This window comes from Callorhinchus milii, unplaced genomic scaffold (genome assembly GCF_018977255.1).
Source record: "Callorhinchus milii isolate IMCB2004 unplaced genomic scaffold, IMCB_Cmil_1.0 Scaffold23, whole genome shotgun sequence".
NCBI lineage: Eukaryota > Metazoa > Chordata > Chondrichthyes > Chimaeriformes > Callorhinchidae > Callorhinchus > Callorhinchus milii.
Window position 1 is genome coordinate 6150465 of NW_024704764.1, and position 19036 is coordinate 6169500.

The 19036-nt window shown below is 37.8% G+C and overlaps 1 protein-coding gene and 1 non-coding gene across 5 annotated transcripts in view; one reads left to right on the forward strand and one right to left on the reverse strand.

Annotated features, from left to right (window-relative positions):
- Positions 1-19036, forward strand: part of LOC103183823 (speckle type BTB/POZ protein) — a 50654-nt gene that overhangs the window by 18342 nt on the left and 13276 nt on the right. For all 4 annotated transcript variants that reach the window (XM_007901516.2, XM_007901515.2, XM_007901518.2 and 1 more), the window contains 5 exons: positions 2573-2712; positions 3862-3983; positions 7903-8054; positions 12794-12921; positions 18517-18694. In XM_007901516.2, the coding sequence (XP_007899707.1) occupies positions 2635-2712; positions 3862-3983; positions 7903-8054; positions 12794-12921; positions 18517-18694 (658 nt within the window). In that variant the 5' untranslated portion in view covers positions 2573-2634. The remainder of the gene's footprint in view (positions 1-2572; positions 2713-3861; positions 3984-7902; positions 8055-12793; positions 12922-18516; positions 18695-19036) is intronic.
- trnav-cac lies at positions 14873-14944 on the reverse strand. The gene has a single exon. It is a non-coding gene; the product is annotated as a tRNA-Val (tRNA).

The following is a 19036-nucleotide window of genomic DNA, read 5'->3' on the forward strand; positions in this document are numbered from 1 at the left end:
GTGCAGCAGTAGCAGGCTTCAGAGTTTAGCAGACTGGCTCGCATCTGTTTGGCTAACTATAGCTGACTGATGAAGAACTTTGTTCCCACTAGAGTCAGTCAGTGATTGAGTATTAGGGTTGGTGTGCGATGTTACACACTGCATTCACTGTATTTGCAATCTGTGGTACTGCTTTAGGCTATCTTTAACTGGAGTCCGCACACTTCTGAATCGTTCAAGTCAATGAGAAGCTGCTACAATATCTCAATTACGCTAACTTGCTCTCTCTTTACCAATTGTACTTTGGAATAAATCTGTCAATTTGCGTCCGACACTGTCAATCTAATGTTCCATAAAATAGAAGTATTGATGGTCATCTTTAGGTTAACCCTTGATATTATATTTTCTGTTTCTTGGATTCGAGTATAACATTCTGCTATTCCTGGTAAATTTATGCACTGGATATTCATCTTATTCAGGAGTTTGGGTCATGATGAATGGATGTGTTGCAACACCAATGTTAGTGTCCTCTGGACAAGTGTCGTCCTTGATTTTATCAGTAATTTTTACGTTTGATGCAATGATTCACTCTCTTACAGAGTGCTTGATTCTCCATGTGAAAGTGAAGTAGTGATCAAATCTTTGCAGGCGATAGAGAAGGAAAAGGAGAATGGTGCTAACATTCTCACATTGGTGCTTAGAAAAAAAAGCCAAATGACTCCAGAGAAGGAGGCTATAAAAATTGAGTCATTTTTCTGCGTCGGCCTCTGTAGTCTGATTCCTGAGCCAGGTGGGTCCGATTGACACTGCTGATCATAGCAACCAACTTGGCACATCAGCAGGAACTTGGGAGGGGCAGACCAGGGAGCAGGGAATTCCATGTGTAGATAGCATACCTATGTAGAACTCTGTCTAGTTCGGATACCCTTAATTACGGTCCTGGGTTTTCGCAGGAGCCAGACATCTGGCTGACCAACAAAAAAAAAGTTAGTTGCGGCCAAACTCTCTATGATTGACCTGATTGATCTCAAGTAGGGACTTACAGCCAAATAAATATATGTGGAAGTTTAGCGTTGGCACCCTGATCTCTGTAATCTCTGTCAACTCCAAAGTCTGCAGGATGCATGCCACCAAAAAATTACCACTTTACCACTAATTAGAATATTAATTTTGGTGAAATACACAGACCTATAAAATCATGTCATTCAAGACTTTTTATATAATCTGAAGATCGTTGCTGGATTTCTTTGACAAGCGATGCCTTAGTGGGTTGAATAATTGCGATTCAAAAGTTGCTAGAAATAGGAGAATCCCTGCTTGCACAACTATCTTTGCCAATTTAATAAAGTAAAACTTCTTTCCTTTCCGATTATAATATTTTACTTTAATTTATGATTTAGGGTGCCAACTTCAAAAGGCGACAGTGCTGCAACAATTGGGATAGCTCAGGGCCACATGGAGCTGAATTTTAAAATGTATTGAATTACTGTGTGCGCAGCCATGGGTTTGAGCTGCCTATAATAGTTGTAGAACTTGACGGTTGCAAAACCGCATTCACAAGTGTGCTTTCATTGGCAACTGTAATGGTTTCCAGCTTTCTTTTGATGCTGGCAGGAAATGAGATGCACGGTTTAGCTGCACTATATCTTTCCATATCAGAGTCTTCAAACGTTGCAAGCCAGTTTAATGCAGGTTCTAAAGGAATTCTAACTGCACATCTGTATTTGTGTGATGACTTTGGGTTATCAGATGGTCTGCTGCCTGAGATGGCAGAATTCTACAGCCTGAATATATAGATGCTTTAACTACTGAAAAACATCTGTAGTATGTGCTGTATACAAACACACTTTTTGTTGCTGCCACTTCAGATTCCGGCAGAATTATAATAGTGAACATTATAATTTTTTTTGCCTAGTTCTGCTCTGCTTAAGATCGGGGTAACGTGTGTTTTTTTTAACACAGCTTCAAATTCAATTTTTCCAAGTGAGATGCGACAGCTATCTTGCCTGTCTCAGGGAGTAGGCGATGCTGCTATTTTTCATTTATTGTCTCGTGTTTATTTGACTTAAGAAAATAGTGGTGGGCCTGATCTTTAAACCACTGCAATGTTACATAATAATCTAATCCTTGCTTTTGATATAGCGCCTTATCACTTCTACGAGATGTCTCTTAAGCGCTTCACAGGATACCTGTAAAGTGAATTGATGGTATATTTTGTGAGTGAAACGCGGCAGTCACACTCACTCAATGTTCAGTTTGGATGTGGTGTTTGACCCACTCATGATGAAGGAGCAGTGTTTTTATGTACAAATCAGAGTGGCGTGCGGCTTGGAGATAATTTAGAGATGGTGGTGTTTCAACAACCACAACAAATTAAATTTGTACAGTGCCTTTCATGTCAGGAGGACGTCCCAAGGCACTGGGATTTCAGTGATGCCGTTGCCCTTGGTCCTTAGGTGGCAGAAGTCACTCAGGGTTGGGAAGGGCTGTTGAAGTCATGTTCAGTGAGCTGCAGCTATAGTGTGTCAGAGTGTTCCACAATACACAGATTGATCTTTAAATAATAAATGTGTGAATTTTCTTCCACTACTAGGGTAAACCCGATAAAGATTTCTTTCGCCTGCCTTGTGAAATCCTATAATATTCAAGCTGGCGATGTCAAGGGTACCAAGTCCGCCACCTCCGGCTGAAATGTCAAGTGGACCTGTAGCTGAAAGCTGGTGTTATACACAGGTATGTACAGTGGATCGTTCTTGCAAAATCCGCTATAGCGTGGTATGAGAGCATTGTTCTCTGGCTCAGCAGAGTGCTGGTCACTGTGACAATCCACTGCCCTTCCCCAGAGGAAGTGCAGAGGCTGAACCCGAATGTGGAGGAATAATATAACATCTAAGAATATCTTGCTTTTATATAGTGCCCCTCACGCAGAGTAGTGTCCCAGACCACTTACGTCAGGATGTCTGGAATAAGCTTGACACGTTAGACATCACAGCTGCACTTTTCTATTGGCCCAGCTTATAGCTCATTCCTCTTAACTGGAGATCATCCTTGTCATTCTTTTGGTTGGTTTGGTTTTCATTGACTGGTAATGGAATGCACACAGAGGGATGCACCTTGCTTACCTAATGCCACAAACACAGGTTGGCAAGAGCCACGCTTGGGTCCTCCCAATAGCCTTCTTAACCCCCTTTGAAACATCTCAAAGTGCCTTGTAGGCAATTGCTGCAAGCTTAATGAATACTTGTAAGTAAATACAATGTGAATGACCAATTCACCCATGAAATGAAGGATCAAACAGTTTGCATGCTGGCTGGAGCACAAGCAGAAATTTATCTGTTTTCAAATAGTCTGAAAAGTTGTTTTTTTAAAAAAAACCCACAGAAGTGGGATTTCGATACTCTTGCTAACTTTATTCATCTAGGACTTTGGTTTAATGGTCAACAACCATAAAACTAGTTTGCTTATAAAGCAGGACCCTCGTGACCCACAGTTGGCTTAAGCACATGCACACATCATAAGTGGTTGGGATTTTATGGATCCTAAGCATCATCTTATAATCAGGATTATTATTATTATTATTCTACTGGACCTTATATAAATGCATATAGGAGCTAGTTTAACTGAAAAAGTCTTGGCAAATTCATAATCTGCACTGTTCCTAGATGCAAGGGACACAAGTTACGACTTATACAACCAATACAACGGTGATCATGAATTCTGTGATTTTCTATTTCGTGGCAGTAGGACTTGTGTGGCGGAATTGAAACATTTGTATTCTTTGATTGATTATGAATTACAATATATTGAAAAAATATACATTTCACGTTTGTTGTGGGATAGAGTTCATTCAAACACGTTTTCTTTTATATTTCTAATTGCCAGATAAAAGTGGTGAAGTTCTCCTACATGTGGACCATCAACAACTTCAGTTTCTGCCGCGAAGAAATGGGAGAAGTTATCAAGAGCTCAACCTTCTCATCTGGAGCCAATGATAAATTAAAGTGGTTAGTGTGGAGCTCACTGCAGTCATTTTGCTTTACAAATAGGGGTTCAAATAAGCCTTCAGTTATCTGTTAGGAGCTAGAAACAGAGAGCAAAATCATTTTTGGGGAAGGGGTTTTGTTAGCAAAAGATTTGTGAAGAAGGTAAAATTGATTTGAATATAATATTTTGTAACTTCCCAATTGAAACAGTGGTTTGGCATATTTGTTCAAGCACCGTAACTTCCGTTGTTGAGGTTATGAAAATTTGGTCTAAAATGTTGAAGCGATGAATGAGGAACACTATATTACTTCAGAATCCTTTTTGAACCTCTGTCTGTAAACCTTTTGGACGACGCTGATTGCAGCAACTATTTAAATTAAAGCATTGTATTTGTACTGTAAAGTCAAAGGCAGGTTGTATAAATTTGAAGCTCAGCAGTCAAATTTACCTTAATATTGGCCTGTTTTGCTACATACTCTTTGGGCAAGTGTCCTACTACCTTTTGGGTCCAAACAAGATGTTCATTTCTTTGACATACTAGTTGAAAAGTATTTTTTGAATCAGTTCATTCAGTGTTTTAGGTTGTTTCTCTATCTTTGTGTAAATAGATGTTATTGAGGAGTTAGTTGTATCGTCATGATACAATGTCGACAACTTGAAACACAGTTTCTGTTTCTTGTGGAACTTGTGATGAAATCTAGTTTACACAGCTATACTGGAAAGTTATCTCACTTTGAGCAGCCAGCAAAGGTCCTAAGTCTTGAGTATGTGGGGTGTAATTCAGCACTAGTTCAAATTAATTGAGCAACCTGCTGAGAGAGCACAGAGCGTGCATCTCAACATCTAAACAAGGATGTGGGAAAAAATGACCAAAATCAGGCTGACATCATGTTTTCCTCTTCATTTTTTCATAATTTATTTTAGCTTGCTTTCCCCAGAGCTGCATGTATTTAGTTTTTCCGACTATACATCAGTCTTTAAGTAGGGATACAGTAAGGTGATAGATTTGTTTGTTTGTGTTTGTATTCTGCTTCCTTGTTTATTGCCTTTGTTTTTGGTCGCAGTTTCTCAGCTGATAGAATATGCCACTGCCAGCGTTCCTTGCTTTCTCCTTTTCCTTCTGGCACTATCAGGCAATAGCAAGACAATTCAGTTTGGAGGCAGGACTAGTGGTATTAATAGACCTTCTTTCACTACGCAGATAAACTATGCAGTAATGAAGAAATTGTAAGCTACTTTGGCATCTTCAGAGGCTTTCAATACTTTAAGTGCTTAAAATATGAAAAAGCATTTTGTGGATTAAGGAGCCATCTGTCATCAATTTCTCTGCAGATAGTTACAATGCCAATAGTGTTTATTAATGTTCCAAGACTGTAGATTGAACAGGCTGAGGTGATGCTATATTGATACACCTTTAAAGTCATTTCCTTGCCCCATTTAGTCATTCTCCTTTTCTGAATGTTCTGGCTCGTATTGAAGAACGGTTCCACAGTTTGGGCTTGGTTCTTCCCTCTGGCACTTTGGCGCACTTGACCATTCTTCAAGTGTGAGCTTAGACCAAGAATGTTGGTTGGCCTGTTGTCCCTCAGGGCCATTACTGCCGAGCCTGATCCGAAACTCACACACATGCACTTTCCTGCAGGGTTCACTGTATAGTGATCAAAAGCAGGATCCCTGATCGTTTCTTCCCGATGCCCCACCTCTGCTAACCTGGGACCTTTCCCCTTATGACTATTTTGTTTAAGGTTTACGAACTGTAGTCACCAAAGGAGCCACTTCAATGTTTTAATGGCTGATTGTTCTGTTTGTTATTGCTGTGCTGGTAGCTAATCATTTTGCCAAAATTCTCATTAACTTTGTGAATATTGTCTTTCGTGTTGCATGCAGGGCTTGTTTTTATATAAGTTATAATATATTAAAACCCAAATGGGCTAAAATGATTTGGAATTTGTTGAAAGCTAAATAGAAGATTGTGCTGCTGAAAGACTCTACAGTATTAGAACAGGTGCAGTATTAGAAAAGGTATTTTTGTCAAAAATGTTGATGTTTAATAGTAAAACATCAATTGCTGGTATTTGGTCAGTAATGCATGGCTGTGTTTGATTTATCCTCTAGTTCTAGGATGATTAATTTCTAAATATGCTCAAAAATTGTAGTCAGATTGAAAGAGTAACAAAAATCCATCAATCAGCAGAATATATTTTCCCTTAGCTTGAAAGACAATAGATCATTGGAAAAGAACCTTACATTAATTTCTACTCAGGTCATCGAGTCTGTGCCAGCTCTCAGAGCAAGATGNTTTTTCAATCCCACTGTCCTGCCATATCCCCATGCCCCTTCAAGCACCATAATTGGGCTACTTTCATATTTTAATTTTATCCTGGCCAACTTTCCTCAAGATGAATTGGTCATTCACTTACTTCATGGCAGTGTGTGTGACATTGCTGATGGAATTAATTCCCCTTAGTCGGGAGAAAATAAGAACTATATCCTTGGCAGGTTACTGGGTGATATTGCTTAAATAATTGGGAGGAGAAATGACAGGTTAATATTGTTAGAATTGTTCTATCGGTAATTCTGCTGCTGATATTGACAATTGACATGTGGAACCGAAAATTGCCTTGATTGTTTTGTGGAGTGGGGGAGTAAATCAATACATTTTTGGGCTGAACAGAATCATGAAGAGCCACACATCTCATTTCAGTGAATGTCCTGGCACTGTGTTAATGACCTATTTCCACTTCTAGACAAGAAATGTCATCCTTCAAATCTATAAATGGATAAAGATGGTAGCATTCAAGTGTTAGAAATGTGGGGGAAATGGACAAGTAACTAATTAGAGGGAGCTAGAGTATTTACATTTGTTGTAAAAGGCAAATTACCAAATTAAGGTTTCGTGGTTACTGTATTAATGGGAAAACCAATTTGAACCAAATATACTTTAGCATTTAGCGCAGAATACAAGAATATCCTATTTTCCCATTGTAATTATCAATGTGTTAACACATCAAGTTCATCAGAAATTCTGACAATTTGGTTCTATACTATATCTGCTTCAATAATGTCCCAGTTTTAAGTTTCGTACTGCTATCGTGAAGTAGTGTGTGAATATCCTCTGGTGTGTTTTATAAGCCTTTGTCCTATCAAGGCCAAGTAAAGGCACATAGAACCGTTTCATATACAGTTTTGGTATTCATAGCATCAAAACATATATTGGAATTTTTCTTTTAAGTTACCGGTCAGTATTTTCTTTTGTTTGAATTCGCCCATTTAACCTTTCAGTTGGTGGGAACTTTTAATCATAAACACAGAATGTCAGGTCAATGTTTAGCAATAGATGGTGAACTAGAAAAGGGGAGAGAGAATTGATGTTCTAAATTTGAGCTTAAGGGACAAACATAACAGTGTTACTCACAAGACCGACATGCTTTGCCTTTCAGTGGCTCAGAGGTGAAAAGTAACTTGGCCTGTGGCACTTAGGGAATGAAATAGTGAACTACCGTAATATAGTGTAACAGAATAAATAGGTAATATTAAAAAAAATTAGTTATGAGATTGAGGGCTGGGGAGGTCTTTGTAGGTATTTTGAAAACCCTATAGTAGCAGTAGAATAAGGTGGTAGTTTCTGTATTCAGGTGGGTTATTTGTGGTGTCCTGGATAGTCCTTCAGAATAGTTAAAAGGTAGTAGGTACATAAACCCTGAAGTGATTCATAGCAACTAATTGATGTAGCGCTATCGAGAGTGCAAGGGGAAAGTCAGACAGAAGCAATAATAGCATTTTGAAGTAACCAGATTTTAGAATGGTAAAAGCCTCGATGCCCCAAAAAAAGAGAATTAAAAAAAATAGGCCAGGCAGGCACTTAATGCTTTTATTTTTTTAGCCTGTATGTGATTCATTCATTTTTTTTAACATTTCATTTTTTTATGTATATTTAAGGTGCCTTCGAGTGAACCCTAAGGGTTTAGATGAGGAAAGTAAAGATTACCTATCACTCTACCTGCTGCTAGTCAGCTGCCCAAAAAGTGAAGTCAGAGCAAAATTTAAATTCTCCATTCTGAACGCAAAAGGTGAAGAAACTAAGGCGATGGGTAAGTGAAGTGATGGTACACTTTAGATAGAGGCTCAGCATTTAAATGCAGTTCTCTTCAGCGGTGAAATCTGGTCCGAAGAAAGGAATATATTTTTGGCTAATGCTCCTTTCCACTGCTGTCTGCACGCATCTTTTTTTAAAAAAAATCATTCTCTCTTCTCTTTTTCTCTCTCTCTCTCTCTCTCTCTCTCTCTCTCTCCCCCCCTCACCTCCTCACCACTCCCAAGTTGCGAAGGTGATGGTTTGTTCAAGTTATCAAGTTTAATTTATACACTTACAAGTCGTGAGCGACTGACTACTCCTCACCTAAGGCTGGGATCCTTTCAAACCCAGGCTTGCTAAAAGCAATCTGCAGATCTGGTCTTTTGACCGGTGCAGTCTGTCAAAATACAACAAATTGCCATTGCAGTAACATTTAAAAATACCGATTGTTTACGATAGCAAATTCACTTTGCATTATCTGTAGTTCCTATGAATGATCTTCCCACGATCTATCTTTGAAACAGTACAAGTGCCGACTATAAACAGAACCTAGTTTTGTTTGAAAGCGTGTGTGCCCAGATTTTTTGGAAAAAATAATTAAACGTGACTTATTAGGATCTGGAAGTTTTAGCAAATACACAGCACTTAAAACTCCATTAACGTTTGCCTCACTCATTCTGTAACGATATAGAAATTGCTAATCGTTTTAAGGAGCGAACCCTCTTTGTTGGTTCACTTAGCAAAAAAATCACTGGCTATTAAATGTTTCTATACTTCAATGGTAACTGCACATTTATACCAGTGCAAAGTATTTTCACCCATGGCACTTGACCAGTTAGACCCGTCCTATCCATTAGGAGCTGCAGACACATCTACATCTCTTAAGTTTTATTAATAAACTAGACCAATGATTCCTTGGATTGCTGTGAGCCTGTGTGGCTTCATCAAGTGCGGGACTCTGAGCGAGTTCACCATGGAGATGTCCATAAAGAAGATTTAAGTTCATAATACAGGATGACCAAAAAGTCATGAAAACTACCCTATTATCTCAAAAAATATATATCATCGTTTCTTTTTAAGACTTATTAGACATTGTAATGGTATCACGACTTTTTGGTCACCCTGTATATAGGAAAAATAAGACCCGATGCTCACTTTTATCAACCACAAATGCCTAAACATCGGTAGCCTTAGTGCTGACCTGATCGAGCTACCTGGACTGTTGCTTGTTTTGCTTCCACTTCTTAAGAATTTTTTTTTTAATTGAATTTCTATAAGAACCACTCTTTTCAACCAGAACTGTAAATTTGGCAAGTGACAGGAACAAGAATAGGCCATTTAACCCCTTTGAGTCAATTCTGCTGTATTATTAATGGCTCACTAATAATTAATAATTAATTAATAGTCAATTCACTTTACAGTCTATTCTGTGAAGCGCTTTGAGACGTCTAGAAGACGTAAAAAGCGCTATATCAAATGCAAGGATTATTATTATTCACAGCAGATTTTTTTTAATCATTACCCCACTCTTTCTCCATATTCTTCAATACTCTTACTCCCTAAGTATCCATATCTATCTTGGCTGACTATTTTCTTCTCTACAAGTTTTATCATGAGTCGAATACTTACAAATTCACTGAAATTGATACCAAGTTGATCACTGGTACCATTAAACCAGCTAAACTGAGAGTGCTTTCCTCAATTGAATTAATTTAAAAGTAATAGGAATATTAAGGTTTTTTATTTGGTTAAGAGCTATCGTTTTTTTTAAAAAACGAGCTTAGGGTAAGTGTTCTCATCTCTGAATTATTGTTTGCATGTCGCTTTTTCTGCTCATACCATTTGAATAGCATGTTCAATGCTGATTAAACCCCTTCTCCCAAGCCGGAGGTGATTTTGTGGGCTTGACTTTTCTCGTTTGTTATTTTAAGATTGGAAGCTTTGCTTGTAATAAAACTAGTGCACATTCGGAGAAGGGGACATCCTCTCAATTTCTTTTTGCAAATTTGCTGTTGCTTTCAATTTGGAGAGCTAGCCAATATTGATGGTTGCAGATTTGCAGGTGGAAATTTAGTGGACAGTTTACCATTCCATTCCATCGTCGTGCTTTATAGTAACCCATTCCAAATCTCACACAATTAATTATCCATTGGATTCAAGGTAACTATTGGTAGTATTGTTCTGCCTTTCAGTTTAGTTACTTAGGCTATGAAGGCATCCCAATTGGAAGGTAATTGGCCTTTTAAAGAGAATTGCAATTACAAAAAACTATTGCCCTATGAAAAACCTAATTAATCTAATATTTGAAATCTTTACTGTATCCTGAGATTCAGTTGTGCGACTATGAATTGCAATTGGTGCATCCAAAGCTTTTGCGTATGCACAGTTACATTCCAGCTTAATTATATAATTGCTATAACCATCCTATTCCTTTATTGTATTAAGAAATATCAACTTGTAGCTTGGGTCTTATATATAACACTCCTCTGCAAATGCTGGACTAATATTTCTCTTAACAAGCTTAACATAAAATCTGTTTCCTCAGTCAGTGTGTTGAGTCAATCATGTTTTTTATAGATTCGGGGAGGGGGCTTTGCTTATCCAGGTTAGGGATGAGTCACTGAGAAGTTGCGAATGATTTCAAGGGTCAACTTCCGACACTACCAGGGAGTCTGGTATTTATAGCTGGAGAGTAAAGCTTTTAATTTTGAACAATGAAAGTGCTTCAGCTGCAACTTAAGAAGATTGCTCCAATTGTGTGCCTTTTTTTAATCTACTTCATTAACCAATTTTATTATTATCCATTTGTTATGAGCCCAGATCAATTAGGAACCGAATTCCAATTGCCCAGATTAATTTCAAATATTACACATCAGATAGACTAGAGACTTTTAGCCGATCAGTCTGGGCTGGAGTCAACCCCAATTCCTGGAGGTAAAAAGCAATAATCTAACTCACTAAACTGCCCAATCCTTAATATTTCCACGAGTGCACAAGAACATTTCAGAGGAAGAAAACGTTCTTATCCCATCCATCCAGAAAAGTGACACTATTTTCTTCCCATTCCTGAATTGAGCAGTTTGTCCTATCTCCCAGCTTCAACTACCCTTTCTGGTGACTTGTTCCAGCTGTTGATTACCCGTTGTAGAAATAAATACTTCTGGTATCTGTCTTGAACTTTAGTCGTCATAAGTCCCCCTCTGACTGCTGTTTTCCTGCTATAATATTGGGGAAAAAACAGCATTTGTTTCCACCTGCTGCTATATTCCTTTTCAAATCTTGCTTGGCTCCTCAAATCGTTTAACTTGCTTTTCTATATTTTATAGAGTTCTCTACTTGGCCCAAGGGTCCTGCTCTCCTCTCTCTGCTTTCTATTAGCTTTATAAATCTTATTTTTCTCATGATCTGTTTCGGAGCATTGCTATTCTATTTTGCTTCTAATGTACGTGTATACGTATTTGTCCTGCATGAATCACCTTTCTTTTTGAGGATGTCCATTTAATTTTGAACTGATTTATTCTTAAATAGTGTCTTTTCCCACATCTGTTTGGCTAACTAGCATTGCATAGTAGGTTTTGGTTACACATTGCTGTTTCTAAGTTCTATTGAATGTTATAATTCGGTTGGTTGCTATATTCTGGTAGTCTAAATACTATTCCTTCAATAGTCTCTAGGTCACCTATAACAATTAAATCTAGGAGAAAGCATTCAGTGCATATCTCTACCTGGCACAGTCATACATTTTCTTCTTCCCAATTTATATTGGGTTTGGGTGAAGTTCCCCATCAGTATCATCTTTCTTTTTTCACTCACACGAATATTGGCGCATTGCCGAGTAGTTCTGGTTAAAGACCAGAAATGCCAACCATACCCTTGTCTTAAACACTCCAGAGAATTTCACACCACAGTTTTTCCCTGTGATAATGGCCCAATTGCCTTAAGCTTCCAGGTGTCGTTTGCATATAAGCCAATCCTTTTACTTTTCCTGTCCATCCTATCTTTCCTGAATGCCATGGAGCCATGGAAATTATATTCACTTCTGCATTTTATTTTGGTTCAAGCCAGATAAATCTAGCACTTTCTGCAATGAGTCATCAGAACTGTTTATCTATGGGCATTGTAATGCTTTTGACGGGATTTGGTAATGTATTGATTATTTTAAAGATGTAAACCTATAAAGATCTATAATGTTTTTTAATGTTTAGCTTCTATATGCAATCAAGCTGACTTATTCAGGTGGAAGAGTAGTAAAACTGCAGTTGACAAATGCAAACTGCTCTAACAGGCCAGTGTTTTAAGTAAAAAGCAATCAAAATATTTGTAAAAATCTAATTGTTAATCTTTTATATTTCTGCTTTCAAACTTTTAAGATTTAGTTTTAATTGGGGTAAATTACAGGCAAATTTGTGCAAAGAGTTTTTGAACAGATGGGTTCACTGGCATACTGGAAGTGTTCAAATTATAACTGAATCCCTTTTCATGCTGAAGACTAAAGGCCATATTTAGATTAGGCCAGCTTCACGGCATAATAAATGGGTGTGTCTGGAATCTGAAAGTCTATTTTACCATGCTGTCATCTGTTGCTTGACCAAACTTGTATCACAGGATGTTGTCCAGGTAGCTGCAAATCTTTTTTGTTGATATCCATCTTGAATGAGTTGAACTGTAAAAAGTTGGCGAGACTTTCTCTGATTGATCTAGGTGACATTCTTGAATGTTTAGCTAAGCAGAAATGAATCTAATCTTGTTTTGCAGAGAGCCAGCGAGCATATCGATTTGTACAAGGGAAGGACTGGGGATTCAAGAAGTTTATTCGAAGGGATTTTCTGCTTGATGAGGCCAATGGCCTTCTTCCTGACGACAAACTCACATTGTTCTGTGAAGTAAGTTATCGAAAGAGATGAATTCATTGGGATTGTTAAGAACTATCAATATGTGTGTGTGTGTATATGTATATGTGTATGTATATATATATAATACATTCAAATACAAGACCTGCCATGATCCACAAAGATAACAGAACAAGCTCAAAGTATTGAAATCCCAATGCTATTTCTAATAATAGTTTTGCCCACAAAATATACAGTCAATTCACTTTAGAGTATATCCTGTGAAGCGCTTTGGGGCGTCTCGAAGACGTGATAAGGCGCTGTATCAAGTGCAAGGATTATTATATGAGGGCTTTAACAGGGAGAATGTGAATCAAGAAATTTATAGTTTCAGAAAATAATGCCTGTGTCTGTAAGTTCAGTGTCTTGAAAAATATTGTGATGTTCGCGAGATGGTGTATTCAGAAAACTAAATTGCAGCTGTGGCATGATTCAAAAAGAAATTAAGAGCTGAGTGTATATTATAATTCACGCTGCCAACCTCAAGTACATGCTAGATAAGCCAACTGTTCTTTTATTAATCTGCAAAATTGAAATTTTTTTTAGTATGTGTTCTAGTTTGTGCCTTTTCTGAATTGACTTCTGCACATTCAAGTAGTGCAATTAACCCTGGATTTTCACTGGACATCAATTCTTACATCTGGTTTAATGCAAAGCTTCATTTGCATTTAGTTTCACATCGAGTCCAGTCTCATGAAATTTGGGCTAAGTTCAGTTATCCTGAACTCTGTTTCTACAATACAAAATTATATTTGTATAGCAGCTTTCACGTCAAGAGGAAGTCCCAAGGTGCTTTGATTCCAACGTTGTGCAGTATTTCCCATTTGATTGTGCAAATTTGTTGTGCCACTGTTTTTTTTAAAAAGAGATTTCTACACTTAAGCAAATACAAATATGACTCTCCTTTGATGGATTACATAACATCTTGTAACCACGAGAAGCCTATTTGTGTTAGCCTAATGAAACGTAGCTTTGAGCAAGTAAGTTTCCCTCAAGGGCTTTCAGAGAGCTGATAGATTATTTCCTGTAGGAAGACAATATTAGTGTAAGCGTTGTCATTTCATGTGGTGGTAAACTGTTTCAAGCCAGTCACATGAGCTTGTTTAAGCTTAATCATTACTTGTGTTTGAATGCTTATGGTTTGGATTGTATGTCAAAGGCCCTATACAAATGTAATTTGTTGTGTGCTTGTTATTTTGACCAGTATTTTCATCTCGCCGCATAAGCCCAAATTGATTGAATTGTGTGCTGTCAACAATGGCAGATTTTACGCTGCGTTGTTGATATCTAAAGTGTGATATTTGCAAACTGGATTTGTTGTGATAATAGTGACTTCTGGTTTGTTCATGGTTTTGAGATGCAAAAAAAGCAAGCTGACTTTTGAGTCCATGAAATTGGTCAGAGAAGCCTACCTTTTCAGAACACGTGTTGACTGTCATTTTACAGTATATTCTGTGAAGCGCTTTGAGACATTTCGAAGACCCGATAAGGCACTATACCAAATGCAAGGATTATTATTATTATTTATTAGATTCTTTTTATTACAAATAATCTTCCATTTTCTTTTAAGGAGTCCTTTTCCTGATCCAACACTGAAAATATAGGGCTCCAGTAAATAAGAAGCCTTCTCAATTTTTTAAAAAATCTTTTCCTTTGAGACTGTTAGGCAAATGATTCTGCTGTAATAACAACTATCTTGGAAGTTTGTGGTAATAATAAAAATCCTTGCATTTGATATAGCGCTTTTCACGTCTTCCAAATATCTCAAAGCGCTTCACAGAATAGACTGTAAAGTGAATTGACTGTATATTTGCGGGTGAAAAGCAGCAGCACAACAGTGTCCCACAAACAGTCATGGATTGAAGAGACCTACCTATTATTGTTTTTCTTTTTTTCTTGAGGGATTATTATCAGGCGTGTGGAGTAAGGAAACTTGCCCAAGGTTTCGCCCTGCTGGGAATCAAACCCAGGTCTCTCGCTTGTGAGGCGAGCGCTCTAACCATTGAGCTACAGGACTCCATGGTACTTTGATTTGGAACGCAGTCTTCTAACCTTTGAAGTCTGGGTTTAATCTAGTGTAAAAAAAATGGAATCATCCTTTGATGGAGTTAGCAAATCAAGTATTTTTGAGCAGCTTGAATCCATTTCCCAGCAGACATAGCAAGTAGTTGACCTTAAAACTTGAGGTAAATCAACTGGATTAGAAAATAGAAGTTTGCTTGTGCTGTCTGAGGCAAGGTGGTATGAATTCTGAGTGCAGGGAGATTATCTGAGAAATGTAGGGAATTAGTGTCCCAAATCAGTGTGAACACAGACCAATGAAAGAAAGAAAATGATCTTTGTCTCAGGCCTCTACAGAAGANGGGGGGAATCATAAAAAAAAACCTGATTTAGTATGTCTATTAAAAGTTTTATAAAAATATACTTTTTGTGTTTGAAACAGCACCTTTCATGTCAGGAAGAAGTCTCAAATCATTTCACAGGATGTACTGTAATAATAAATAACAAGATTCCTTGCATTTGATACAGCGCCTGCTCAGAATATATAAAGTGTATTTTGTAGGCAAAAGCGGTTAACCAGTTTGCACACAGCAACAAAGTGAAAAAAATTGGTGAAAATAATTACAAACGAAAAGTTATATTTATATAACGGCCTTCACGTGAACAATGTCCCGGAGCACTAAATCAGTGTAACTGCAGAAACAGCTACAATATTCTGATTGCCAAGTTATCTATACAGGAAACTCTGGGTACATTTTTTTGCCTTAAAAAATTGCTACAGTGTAGAATTTTAAGTGGTTTACTTTTGACAATGCTCATCATTTATACCTTTCTCGCCATATGGCTGTTTGCCTGTCTGTGCGATACCCACAGGTGCTGCAGGAGTCTAATGGCAGAGTGCCAGTGACCTTGGTCTGTAGAAACATTCCTTGAGGTATCTTTATTCTGTAAATCTAATGTCTGAAGAGGGAAGGAGTTATCCAGTGGTCCCCTTGGACAACGATAGGAACTACCATTATCACCTTCACAGTGCCTACTCTGGTATCTTGTGCAGAGCACACCCTGTTGTTAAAACCGACTCCTCCACATTGGTAGAATGCTGAATTCTACCAATTCTACCAGTGGGCATTTCGCCCACAAAACCCACAGTCACTACACTTTACAGTACATTCTGTGGAGCGCTTTGAGAAGTCTCAAAGACATGATGAGGTGCTATATCAAATGAAAGGATTATTATTATTTGAATAAGATTTTACTTGAACAGGTGCATATTTTAGCAACATCTGTATTTTTTTAACCTGATTTTTTTATTTAAAAAAACAAAATGGTATCAATAGAAGCTAGAATACCTTGTCTTATTTCAGTATTGCTTCATACACTTTCACCTGTTAGTTGGCCTATTGTGTTTTTAGTGAGTTATTGTGGCTAGTATGTTCTTTTAACCTGATTTGCAGGCTTTTGCAACTGATGTCCTCAACAATTTGTTTATACGTCCAGCTGACAGTTGTGCTTTCCTCTTGTGGTTTAGGTGGTCTAGCATAGTTGCTCGATTTAAATTACCACCTTGTAATTTTCTGCTAGTCATTCGTTCTTCAGTATAAACCCAAACCAGTGAAATGCAAAAGGAGGCAAAACAAAAGTATTTCATTTTAATGGCACAGTCGTCCCAGGCTAAAATAAACAAACACAACTAAAGCTCCAGGATGAGCAAGTGCTTTGTTTTTGGTCCTTGCTCCAGTCTTCGCTTGTGAAAGTGATTTAGAATTAGATACAGTTCCTGGAGTGTCTTCTGCCAGCTGATACCTCACCAAATTGCAGCCTGTTCCAATGACACTGTGCTTTTTTCCAGTGCTGGTTTCTTATCCTTTATAAACGGAATTTATGATAAACTTAAGGTTTCTGGACAAAGAACTGAAGGCACAGACCAGAAGGATTCCTCTTTCTTGTTTGGCTGATTTAGTTTAGTGGGGGAGTAAGAAATCAAACCAACTTCTTGATAGTTCAGTAATTCTAGTGAACTATTTCTGTCTCATGGGGTGAGATCACAGTTGGATTGTTTTGTTTGTTGTTACCTGAAATCCTTGAAACAAAACTGACACAGCTGACTTTTGTCCTTCGAACCCAGTGCTTTATTTTGTATAGAAATCTTACCAGTTTACATGATTAATCACATTACAGTGGATGCATTGTTTAATCACTCCCTAACTAGCTATGGGTGATAGCTAGCTAGGTATATTCAGTTGTCCAGAAAACTTGACAGTGAACCACAAATTACACAATAATAATAATAATCCTTGCATTTGATATAGCGCTTTTCACGTCGGGAGGACGTCCCAAAGTGCTTCACAGAATATACTGTAAAGTGAATTGACTGCATATTTGTGGGCGAACGCGGCAGCCAATTGCGCACAGCAATGTCCCACAAACAGTCGTGGATTGAAAATGACCAATTTATTATTGTTTTGGGTTTTGGAGGGATTATTATTGCTGTTTGCTTCACAGCAAACAGATTGCTTCACACAATCTAATGAATCGTTTTTGGTAATGATGAGTATTCCACAGTAGTTATGAGCCTGTAATTTCATTTTCAAGGTGGAAGATGAATTGCTTTACATACTTGCAAGTCTCGAAGTCATTCCTTCAAAGTCATCAGCGCATTTATATATTTGTATAATAGCTTGTCTGTTTCGCCCACAAAATATAACATAACTAACATACCATGTAGAAGCAGGAGTAGGCCATTCGGCCCTTCGAGCCTGCCCCGACATTCAATCATGGCTGATCTTGTAATCCAACTCCAGCTAAATATACAATATATACTATGAAGCGCTTTGAGACGTCTGGAAGACGTGATCAGGCGCTATTTCAAATGCAAGGATTATTATTATTATCAAGAGATGCCTGAACACAAACTAAATGTAGTTGCCTCCTGTTCCAGGTTGTCTTGGTGTTACCATCACCATCTTGAGTGGACTTTATTGCACACAAAAGCTTCAAAACCATGTGAATGTATTTACGTGCAGAGAACCTTTAAAAACGATTATACAAAGAGAATTTTTCTTGGGGTGGTGGCGGGAACTAAATGAAATCTGTTTCAGTAATTTTAATTTGAAGCGACCATGAAAGAATATACGATCCCTTTAATTTATGAATTGCTGTTTCAAGCATGAATAAATTTTTCAATTGTTGCCTTTCAAGCCTTGGGCCAAATTCGTGGATTGGTATTTGAATTGATAAGGAAGCTGGCATTTCAACAAATCAATCGCTTATCAAACTAGGAAATGCATTGTAATGATTTCCAGGGTACCCTTCTAACCTGCATTATATTTCCACGGCCTGGCTACACCTGCTTTATACAAAGTTAGGTGATAAACTCTGTCAGTATTGATGCTTGTTTTGGTTAGTCAGTTAGTTATCTGACATGCATTGGAAAACCCATGACTTTGCTTGTGAGTAACCAAGCCAATGAGACTTTCACGTGTATATTGTTTGGGTAAGAGCCATGTGTCAATCAGCACAACTCTGGGTAAAAAGCATGGAATGCACGTTTGCTTAATGCTGCTGTTTTGTGTTTTCTCACTGCTGTAGGTTAGTGTGGTCCAGGACTCGGTGAATATCTCCGGCCAGAACACCATGAACATGGTGAAAGTTCCCGAATGTCGGCTGGCAGATGAACTTGGAGGCTTGTGGGAGAACTCCAGGTTTACAGACTGTTGCCTTTGTGTAGCAGGGAAGGAATTTCAAGCACACAAAGCAATCTTAGCAGGTTTGGAACATTCTAGCTCCCACAGATATTTTAACTGTATAATTATGGTCTGTATTATATATAGATATTATACCATAATCCACATTTTACAATTAAACAATAATATTAATCCTTGAATTTGATATAGTGCCTTATCACGTCTTCAAGACGTCTCAAAGCACTTCACAGCATATACTGTAAAGTGAATTGACTGTATATTTTGTGGGCGATAAGGTAGAAAATGGAACTGTGTTGACCTGAATATCAGTACTTTGCAAAAGAAAAGCAGTATTCAGTGTATCTTGGACTTTGCAGTCTTTATATAACCTGCTTTATGGCATAAAAACACTTTTGATAATGTGA